Here is a 10,596-nt window from a genome sequence, read left to right as displayed (position 1 = left end):
CAAGCTTCACCTAGAGCCTATGCTCTGTTACCATGTAAGAATACACATAACAGAAGATGGATCAACACAATACAAAGCATTGAATTGTAGAAAAGAATAGAGAGTAAAAAATATTATTGCTTGTAAAAACTTGATTACAAACTGATGGCATCTACCCACCTGTGTGCTTTGGATAAGGAGCTTTGATGGCAATCTAGACAGACTTTGGACAGAGGATATCTTGCTTATTCTCAATAATGAACTAAGGCTGCCAAAGTAGTCTATATATAGTACCCAAGGTCAGCATGGACGTAGGTCGGCCATGCCGGCCAACCCACGACTTGGTCCAAAATGACCAATCGATGACATCATTCGACCATATTAGAATACAACTGAGACCATATAGACCCTCAAACATACCCCATAACCCAAGAATAGTGTGTTCTCAATTTGTTGTCTAGCACTCAGTAATGCGATCACATAGCCTACACAAGCATGCATCCTACTTGGCTAAGTGCCAAGTCTACATAAGCCATCTCCTAACCATGTGGCCACCATTCACATTGTCTAAACAATTGTTGGGCTACCGAATGCACGGAGTCTCACCACAATAACTCCTCATAAAGGGGACCCAGTGTCTAAACTAGGAACTATTGGGAATTTTTGGGTGCTCGGATGCTACTCCTCATAAAGGGACCCTTACAAAATAGAGCACATCTGTCACCCATAGAAACAACACAAGGGAGGAGCATTGAGCAAATGATTTTCCAAAACACATCAGCCTACATAATACCCTTGACATCAAAACCCTTCCAGGTACATCTTTATATGGGGAAGCCTTGGTGGGAGAAAGCCTGGTCTATGGTAGATTTCCTTGATGGTGTAGACACAACAAGTTGTTTTACATTGAGATGACTCCTCAAGGTTTATCAACAATGAGCCATCGATAATCCATATCTTGTTAGGGGGAGACTTGATAATCAAATCTTCACAAGAATGTACCAGCATAGTGGACTATCTTTACTAACTTTAAAAACGTTTGAAGAACCTGACCATCTAGGGCTACCCTTGCCTCCCCTCATTAATTCCACAACCTCACAAGTACAAATTCTCTCTTTACACCTCAAACAATCTCGACTTCAAAAATAATCATTAAGTCTCTTCACTATGATTTTTATTGTAAATCAACTTGACCACATAGGTCACTAACAATAGCAAGCAGAAACACACCTATCATGAGGTAACATTACAAATTTGATGACACTTTCTCACAAGGAATCAAGCAATGCATGATCTTCATCCACTCACTCATCATCACCACCACTATGTCTATGTTATTGAGTGAGAAATAAGAGTACACACTCGAGTTCTGATGGTAGTGTCCCCTCTGAACCACCTCTACACCTCTTTCCCTCCATTTCTAATAACCCTTAGTATACCCCCTAACTAGCTAACCAAATCCATCATTGTAATACTTTGTTAGTAATTGCTATAAAAGGCAAGTTGAGCTAGAAAAATAATAAAAAATACAAACAAATAAAATATACTCAACAAATGATTTTAAAGATGAGAAAAAATAAAAGCAATCTCTTATCAAGGAAGGTTATCAATCCCATAACCCTTAGAAGCTCACTTTTTCCTATAAATAGAAGCCTCCCCCTTTGTAGAAACTTAATAGTGTTTTATGCACTGTTACTCTACTCCTCCCCAAAGCCAAAAACCGTGAATTTCTTAATAATTCATTAGTTTTTTCTCGCAGTGGTTCCTCCAAGCGACCCTGGCCGTTTCCACAATCTTTAACCTGGCGAGAGCCAAGTAAGATTCTTCACAAGTCACAAGCCTTGCCCCCCCTCTAATACCACATCCTCCTGTTGATCCCAACAAGGACAAGATTGACAACATGAAGGGAAGTATTGGTTAACATGGTTACTGATACCAACTAGCAAAGGTGGAGACACCAACACCAAGAGAAACAAGAGAAAAGGTGGAGACACCAACACCGAGAGAAAAAAAGTAGATAGAGACTATCACAGCCATAATAACCTAAATGGATGGGTGCCCATGAAGGTTAATGTGTTGCTTCCACAATTCTTACTTAAAAGAGTGTGTGGCAAGGTCAAGGTGTTGATTCCGCAATTCCCACTTCAAGTAGCTTGTAGATTCCCAACAATGAATGCACTTCAAAAATGTGTTATGAGAGATGCCATTATATTTAAATTTATGAGGCCATGAATGAGCTAAAACTATGTTATAGGCATCGACGGTGGACACACTTTAAGTGAGTGTGAACATCAATAGCCTTGTATATACCAATTTCTCTTGGGATGACCCTCCCATTTAACAATTTGAGCCTTGCTCTTGCTAATCCTCCCTCTAATTATCTACTTAATTCATGCTTAGTGAGCTCAAGTGAAAGAGGTGAGGAGAGAGCTGCTCCTCCCCATGGAGATGAAGCCACATCGACAGACGTGAGGAGAAACCCAAACCCATAGAGATGGAGTCGCATCGAAGTGACAACTATATGAGGCCATAAATGATCCAAAATTATGTCATATGCACCCATTGGACACATTTTGAGTGAGTGTGAACACGTATGGCCTTATATATACACCAAGTTCTCTCATGATATAAAGGACCCTCCCATTTAGCAATTTGAGCCTTAATCCTCTCTCTAATAATTCTTAATTCATGCTAGTGATGTGAGACTATTTAACATGTGACATCTCAAAGCATGTGAGATGTGCTCTCTCAAGTATCCATAGGAATCTATGTGCAATTGTTTAACATGTGACATGGCTCTTCCACGTATCCATATGAATCTATATTTGAGACTATTAAATAACATGTGACATGGCTCTTCCACGTATCCATATGAATCTATATTTGAGACTATTAAATAACATGTGATGTTGACATCTCAAAGCATGGTGAGCTAAGTGTTAGGTAGGATGGATGCTTTTTTATTCAAGTGTGTATCAATATCGGAGTACATAGACCTGTGGAGTTAAGTTTCATTTGTGCTTTGTCTTGATTCCTCATATTTTGGCTTTATCTTGATTCCTTACATTTCATACTTTGGGAAAAAGGGTAATTATGGAACAAAATATATGGCTCTCTTTTTTGTAGGATTGTATAAGTTGTGCAAAGCCAAAGTAAGACACCATGTGACAAGTCTAGTTCTCTACATGCATACATAAGAAGCGAGGTTTAAAATTTAAACAAAACTATATAAATATTCTAGAGTATACATTTCAAACATTGGAAGAAATGCCAAAATCTTAGTTTAAAAATGCACCTAGGGGTGGTTCCAAGCTCTAAAAATAAGTACCAAGTTCACATTATTTTAGTTGAAGGGTCCTCCTTAAAAGTATCACATTATTTGAAGGGTTCTCTTTAAAAGCATCACATTATTTTAGTTGAAGGGTCCTCCTAAAGCATCGCATTATTTTAGTTGAAGGGTCCTCATTATTTTAGTTGAAGGGTCCTCCTTAAAAGCATCACCTAATAATCTTATCTAACCCATATACTCAAGAAAGTTTATTGTTATACAAGGCTATCTAAAAAAAACTGCAAGAAGAAACTATAAGAAGCTTAAGCGCTTAACACATTCAAATTGTCTTCAAAAAAATGAATCACTCATGTCAATGCATAATACTTAATACAAAACCCAAACGTACAAAGCCCATGTTTATAGAGAAAGGTGCACAAGCAACTTCAATGTATACTACTCAATATAAAACCAAATGTACAAAGCCCATCTTTATAGACAAAGGTGCACGAACACAACTTCAATGAGCCTCAATAAAACATTCAAACTTCTATCTTGAATTAAAGTATTTCAACTATAACATAATCAATATTGTCAATACCTATAAAAAGATGCATTTGAAAATATATTTTACATCAAGTGGTGCCAAATGCCATTGATAAAATAAAACTAGGAAATAGAAGTTTATATTTCAACTTAGGCACCTTGATGTTCTTTCTAGTTCATACGTGATGTGTCTATAATGTATATTGAAAGAAAAAATGAATCCACACCCATCCAAAGCTAAATTTACAAGTCTATTGAGTGTGAGCTCCTCCTATGAAGAAATGTGCTCATACATGCACAGTCGATGTGCCAAAATAGGGGAAAAATAAATGCTATAAAAAATTGCATATCACACACATGCTCATAGCTTCACATTGCAGGAGTTTGAACTTTATAGCTTGTTTGTTGGTATTGGTATTTGTTGTGGATTAAAAGCATCGTCTATCAGGAGCTATACACGTGTAAGCCTCGTCCTTGCTCTGCCCACAAAGCTGATTAAAGGCATCGTCTATTGGGAGATGTACACATATAAGCATCATCGTTGCTTTGCCCACGATGTGGTCGCAACCATAACTGAACTCGGTGGTGGGCATGCCTTAAAGTTGACTCCCCACAACACAAGGACTGTGATTCCCTGTGTACTTATTCTAGGCTTCCTATGAAGCTTCCCAAAGTATTCCAGGGCTTCACTCAAATTTGCAAAAAATATTAAAACAACGAGATAAAAACAACAAGTTCATGATACATGGAAATTCACAAAAAAACTTAAGAAGAAATTGTATGCCAGGCAAGCTAGGAATCAACAGATTCACAGTAAGAGTCGACTAGAATCAACACACATCTTGCTAGTGTCTTCGACAAGACAAATTTCCTTCATTGTTGTCACCTCCAATAAACATACAAAGGTCGAGCAAACACCATCATCATATTCTACAATGTTAAGCATTGTCAAGAATATCAGTCACTTAAAGAGTTAAAACATTCTTTTAAAAGTCTGGATACATAGTATTGAATACAACTTTCAAGTTCCAATTACCTGGCCATTGTTGTTTCCATCAAAACTATTCACATCTTGGGATCTTGATGCCATTACACATACAAGAATTTCTCCATCAAGGTACCCCGATATTAGCAGTAAAGCAATTCCATTTTCCAACCTGGTCAAGAGAGTACTAACCATCTCATAGATATAAGAATTTGTGTAAAGCTCCAATAAATTCAAGAAGATATAGCAAACGGACTCAAGTATTTTGGGAATAATAAAAAAACATGGACACACATGTGTTCAAGCTCCCCTTACCTTTACCAAAAAGGAAAACTTGTGCTCCCGAATTGTCACCATCTTCCAAATAGAAGCTAGCAAATTAGTCTGACGCACTGACAAATCATTCTTCACAGGCATTGTTTGCACATCTAGGGCATATGCTAAGTCACAAAGCTTCTTGAACTTCTTGCATGCAAGGTCTTCTTTTGCAACAAAGTACATCAACTTCATGCAAGTTATGACTCTTTTTTGAGTCTTGCTACCCAAGTTCTTGGACTTGAATCCCACCCTCATGAAGTACCTTCAATGTGGCAAACCTATGCTCAGGAGATTTTTTGTGTTTCCTTATGGCACTCATTTGAATTGTTTTGCACCCTTTTTCTTTCCCCCATGGTCCCTTTTGTTTATACTTCTCACACCACAAGCATTTCATAAACTCCTTATCTTCAATCACCACAAGTTTTTGGAAACTAAACTTATGTAGCCACTCTACTCTAAACTTTCGAAGCTTCTTTTTTTAATCATTATTTGATCCCTGTGTTTCGGTATTACTTAAGGGTGTGTTTTCAAATGACATACCGAAAAGCTCCATATCGTCTTGAAGCACTTTATTGAAGTCCTCCATGTCAACATCCAACTCATGGTCCTCACTGATACTCGAAGAGCCAAAAATCTCTACCATGACTTGACTTGTAGATGCCTTCTCTCTAGAATCCCTTTCTTGTCTCTTCTCCTTTCCAAAAGACTCAAACAAGGTTCGTTGGTTGTTTAAGCTGCAATGCCATCACAAACTATCATTGAACAACTCAACATGCTAACCACAATGTAAATAGTTACAACCTTGTGGACAGAGCACAATTACCTTTGTTGAGGATGAAGGAACTGGAAAACCATTAAGAGCCATGGCACCAACGCCAGCCATGGTAAAATCTTTTATGGAATGTAGCTGCAAGAAGAAAAAGCCAAATCTCTCTCTCTCTCTCTCTCTCACGCGCGCGCACACACACACACACACACACACACACACACACACACACACACACACACACACACACATTTCCATCATCAGCAAGCATGAAGCGAGTTCTTTTAAATGGAAAAACTCTCTCTCTCTCTCTCTCTCACACACACACACACACACACACACACAACTATCAAGCATGAAAACTCTCTCTCTCTCTCTCTCTCTCTCTCTCTCTCTCTCTCTCTCTCTCTCAAACACACACACACACACACTATATACACACCAATGCTCTATCTGTTAACATCTCTCTCTCTCTCTCTCTCTCTCTAAAAGCTATAGTAAATCGATTACCTGGTGAGAGTGCACGATAGTCCTGCTCTCTGCTTGTGTTGGCTTCCTCGAGGGTTGGATGATGCCTTTGCAGGCTGCAGCTTTTGTGGGCAATGTTTAGGTGGGCTATTGCCAATCTCCTCAACTTGCACAATATGCTAGTGCTAGCAGCAAGGAGTTGCACGGTGCACCTTGCTAATAGTTATTTATCGCTCCTCTCTGTACGCTCACTCTCTGGTAGTCATGCTTTCAAAGGTTGAAGATAAGTTTACAAAGCTTTGGCGCTCATTTTGATGTTGGATTTAGATTTGTAAATTTCTGAATTTGTGAGTTTTAGCCTTTCACACAAGTGTAGTGGACATTTGAAAAATCTCACGACCACCACCACTTATATATATATATATATATATATATATATATACTTGGGACGCCTAGGACTCATGGTTTAGGCTTCGTTTGACGCTTTGTAGAAATTCTTGGGCTTCAAAATAACACTTGAGCTATTTCTTGGAAGCTTTCTTTGAAGCCTGAGATGGCCAAGGACGCCCAGATGGGCTTCAATTTTAAGGCCTGGTGGTGGGAGCTCAAGATCGACCACTTGCACGCCATGACAAGTGTAATGTCAAAAAGTGACGGACTTATGAGAGTCTTCTCTAGTGGATGCTCGAGGGTCACATTGAAAATAACGTAGGGCCCACTGCCCGCCCATTGCGTTTCAAGTGTGTAGGCAACTTGTCCTGTACAAAAATAGAGGGGGTGTTTGGGAATACTTCCAAGTTCCCGCTAGAAATGGCGGCCAGGCTAAAAGTAGCGGAGATTGACGCAAGCGTCATCAGATAGCAATGCAAACACGTAGGGGCCTAACGATCTTTCTTCCTTTAAGTTAGGGTTTTTTTCCTGATAGGGTTTCCTCTGTGTTAGGTTTTCTTTGCCTTTACATGTGTTTGTATTTCTTACCTTTTAACAGCTCAGAACGGGCATTCAAGGAATGCTGATGGCGAAACACATAATTTTATCTGCCTTCCATGGCAAAACTCACATGTTTTGAACTCTACCCCTGCCAAAGACACGACTTTATCACGTGTTGTGATCCTTTCCATGGCAAAACAGATATCTATATCGTGTGTTTTGATACCTTGCATGGATAAACACTTACCTTTATCATGTGTGTTGATCCCTTAATGGCAAAGACAAGCCTTCATCTGGCTTTTTAATCCCTTCCATGAAACACCTTTTGTGTTTTGATTCCTCCCATGGAAGAAACATGACTTTATTATGTGTTTTGATCCCTCTCCTGGAAGAAATACATTACCCTTCATGTGAATTGACTTTTTTTTTTTGCTTTTGGAGTTGGCCATGGATGGGTAGGTTATTGCAAAAATATAATTTCTTTGTTTGTTTCTTGTAGATCGTCACATGGCTTCTGAGACAGCCATGGATGGTGTGGATGGGGATGGCAAGACCCTCATCGAAGATGAAGCCTGGGCCCCTCTGGAGTTTGTACACGAGCCACCCGTGCTTGCAGTGACCCAGCCCAAAGGGTCGTTCTGCCAGATTGATGCCCGCTTCTCTGTCCCAGTCCCCCCTGATGATGTGTTTGACATAATCACAGATCCCAACAACAGGCGCGTTTTCAAGAACATCAAGGTAAAACAATCTGCTTTTATCTAATCCTAATTATCTTTGGACATCTAGTGCCTTACACGCTTAACCCACCCATCCTTGCTATCAGAAGTTCTGATGACACGGGGCAAGGGATCTGAATGTGGGGTGGGTCACTGCTGCTGATGTATGGGCCGTTTGTGGGCTTACTGCAGCCCAATCTGTCGTTTACGAATAGGGGACCAAGCCCCTGCGCCATTGGTGGTTTTTGGCCTTTGTGTAAGGGGCTTTACATGCATGAGTGCAGCCCAAGGCAGGGGGCATCTGCTCATGTATAGGGAATCCTTTCCGTCCAAGACCGCACAACCCCACTTACTTGTTAGTATAATACTTCTTTGCTGATATCTGTGACCCGAACTCTTCTGGCAGTCCATTTAATCTTAAGCATATCTGGTATGTCTGGCTGTAACCAGCTGATGCTGTTGCTTCCCAGGAGGTAGCATACCGCAAAGTCTTGCAGGATGATGGAAACAAACAGATTGTAGAGGTGGAGCAGATAGGAAGGTGGCGTTTCCTCATGATTTCGGGGACATTCTCGTGCCGTGTGCTGGTGGAACAAGACAGAGAGCAACATTCTGTGGGTTACTTTAAGCATAGGTCCAGTTTATCCTTGTTTCAATCTTTTGTAGAGCGTGCATGGTTTAGAAGTCAGCTGCTTTTTTTTTCTGTGCAGATGATCTTTGATCTGGTAAAGCAAGGAATGATGAAGAAATTTTCGGGCTCATGGAAGATTGATGCATTTAATGCTTCTGAAGAAGCAAGCAGCAATTGTGTTTCATTGTCCACCAAGGAACACCCGGAGAAAAAAAACAGGCAAATAGGGTCATGGATAACATTCAGTCAGGTCGTGGAGCCCGCTGTTGTGCCCCCATGGCCGTTGAATGGATACGTGAGAGGTGTGACTGCAAAGATTGTTAGAGAGATATTGGGTGACCTGCAGCGTGAATGCATACGCTTAGCACAGTCAAAGCAACGTGGTGGGGAGTGATCTCAAAGATGGTTAGTTTTTCTGATTGTACGGCAATATACTGATTCGTCTGATACATTTAAATTCTACGGCAAACTTAATGCCATTGTAATGTAACTGTTATGTGCCATTGTATGGCAGCAAATATGCACCATGGTTCTGCAAACTACTGCAATAGCTATACCGTATGTGCTTGAGAGGAAACTTAAATCCTTTAAGGTCATTCGACCTTTCTGTTGCTAAGTTTTCAAAGCCCCTAAGGAAACAGAGAGCATGGATGCTCTTGTAATTTGTCAACACTGATCTAAGGCTGAAACATAACATTTTTTAACCGTGAGGTGGCCTGATGACAGGTATGCATTGTTCTGCTCCATTCACTTCAGTATGCTCACTTAAAACCTTTTTTTTTGGGTGGGATATGCAATGCATCCAGGCTGCTGAATGGGTATTTGGGAGTCTTTCAAAACATTTCAAAATGGGCAAATAGAAAAATAAAGCTTTGTTTTGCTTCATTGGCTTCTATATGCTCACCTAAACCTTTTTTTAAAGAGGGATATGCAATGCATCTAGGCTGGTGGGTATATGTAAGCCCAGCGGGGTGCGTGTCCAAGAGATAGAGAGAGAGGGGAGAGAGAAGGGAATAGGGATCTTGCACAGTACACCACATTGAGTGGGGAATAGGCCCTGCCTCCTTTCACAAATTTATTCAGGAACAATCCATGGGCACGTTGGCCAAGATTAATACAATCAATGAATACAAAACAAACAGATATGCCGATGTAGGATAGCGAAGTCGATGTCGATGTCTAGGCACAAGATCTCTAATGCTGAGCACACCACGGGGATGACCCACAAGTATCTCTCGTACCAAATCCAATATCCAATGAATCCAAGTTCAAATCAATCCAAAACCGAGTCCAAATTCATGTCCAAGCTATATGTCTAAGTCCCAAGCTCTATGTCTATGCTCCATGTCCAAGCTCTATGTTCCATATGTCCAAGTCCTTATCCAAGTTCATATCCAAGTTCAAGTAGTCCAAGTTTCCATGAGTAATCTCCACCACTTCTACAACCTTGTTGATGAAGAAAACCATGGAAAAGTTCCTTCTAGCAAGAAAACTCATAAAACTTGTTTTAATGGTTTTTGGGCGATAAAAGATCCAAAAAGTAGTTTTTAGGGTTTTTGAAATTTTTGTCTGTACATGTTTGTCCAGCTCTATACATGTTCGTGCAGCTTCGTACACGCATCTATATCGTCCATGCATATGCCCATACAAGTCTAGGTTGATTGTACATCTGAAAAAGTAAGTTGGAGAGGGTCTTGATGGCTAAGAAGTTCTCCGTGATCATAATGATGTCCATACACACTCCACGATCTCCTTCATGATGCTACAAGAGAGGTTTAAGCCTTTTTATATTTGAAAAGGGCTTTGCTTTTTGAAAAGGGCTCTCTTTTTATATTTGAAAAGGGCTCCGCTTTTTGCCAAAAGCTTATCCATGCTTTTGCTTTGTCTTTTTATGCTTTGCTTTTTTCTTTTTGTCTTTGCTTTTTCTCTTTTTACTTTTATTAGTGCTTTGCTTTTTTAGCTTTAAGGCCTTGCTTTTTGGCCTTGGAG

General features: G+C 40.0%; 1 protein-coding gene across 2 annotated transcripts; it reads left to right on the top strand.

Moving 5' to 3' along the window:
* The first annotated feature begins 7,098 nt into the window (after window positions 1–7,098).
* On the top strand, window positions 7,099–9,303 carry LOC147613918 (uncharacterized). 2 transcript variants are annotated; one of them, XM_086781917.1, is made up of 5 exons: window positions 7,494–7,670; window positions 7,760–7,998; window positions 8,447–8,590; window positions 8,687–9,012; window positions 9,122–9,303. In XM_086781917.1, exons 1-4 carry the CDS (start codon window positions 7,574–7,576, stop codon window positions 8,999–9,001), a joined length of 795 nt encoding a protein of 264 aa, XP_086638043.1. In that variant the 5' UTR covers window positions 7,494–7,573; the 3' UTR covers window positions 9,002–9,012; window positions 9,122–9,303. The 2 variants fall into 2 exon arrangements, with proteins under 2 accessions (XP_086638044.1, XP_086638043.1); XM_086781918.1 differs by lacking the exon at window positions 7,494–7,670 and adding an exon at window positions 7,099–7,203 and having other exon boundaries at window positions 8,687–9,303.
* Window positions 9,304–10,596: the final 1,293 nt, after the last annotated feature.

The sequence above is a fragment of the Cibotium barometz genome, chromosome 43 (assembly GCF_041138505.1).
Source record: "Cibotium barometz isolate CiBa-2024 chromosome 43, ASM4113850v1, whole genome shotgun sequence".
Classification (NCBI taxonomy): domain Eukaryota; kingdom Viridiplantae; phylum Streptophyta; class Polypodiopsida; order Cyatheales; family Cibotiaceae; genus Cibotium; species Cibotium barometz.
The sequence above is the reverse complement of the archived record's forward strand: the minus strand, read 5'-3'. Positions and strand labels throughout refer to the sequence as shown.

Excerpts from the sequence above, each read along its gene's own strand:
- LOC147613918 (XM_086781917.1), top strand. The coding sequence starts at position 7,574 with ATGAAACACCTTTTGTGTTTTGATTCCTCCCATGGAAGAAACATGACT. Across the intron at positions 7,671-7,759 it reads AGAAATACATTACCCTTCAT|ATCGTCACATGGCTTCTGAG; the intron begins GTGAATTGACTT and ends TGTTTCTTGTAG. Across the intron at positions 8,591-8,686 it reads AAGACAGAGAGCAACATTCT|ATGATCTTTGATCTGGTAAA; the intron begins GTGGGTTACTTT and ends TTTTCTGTGCAG.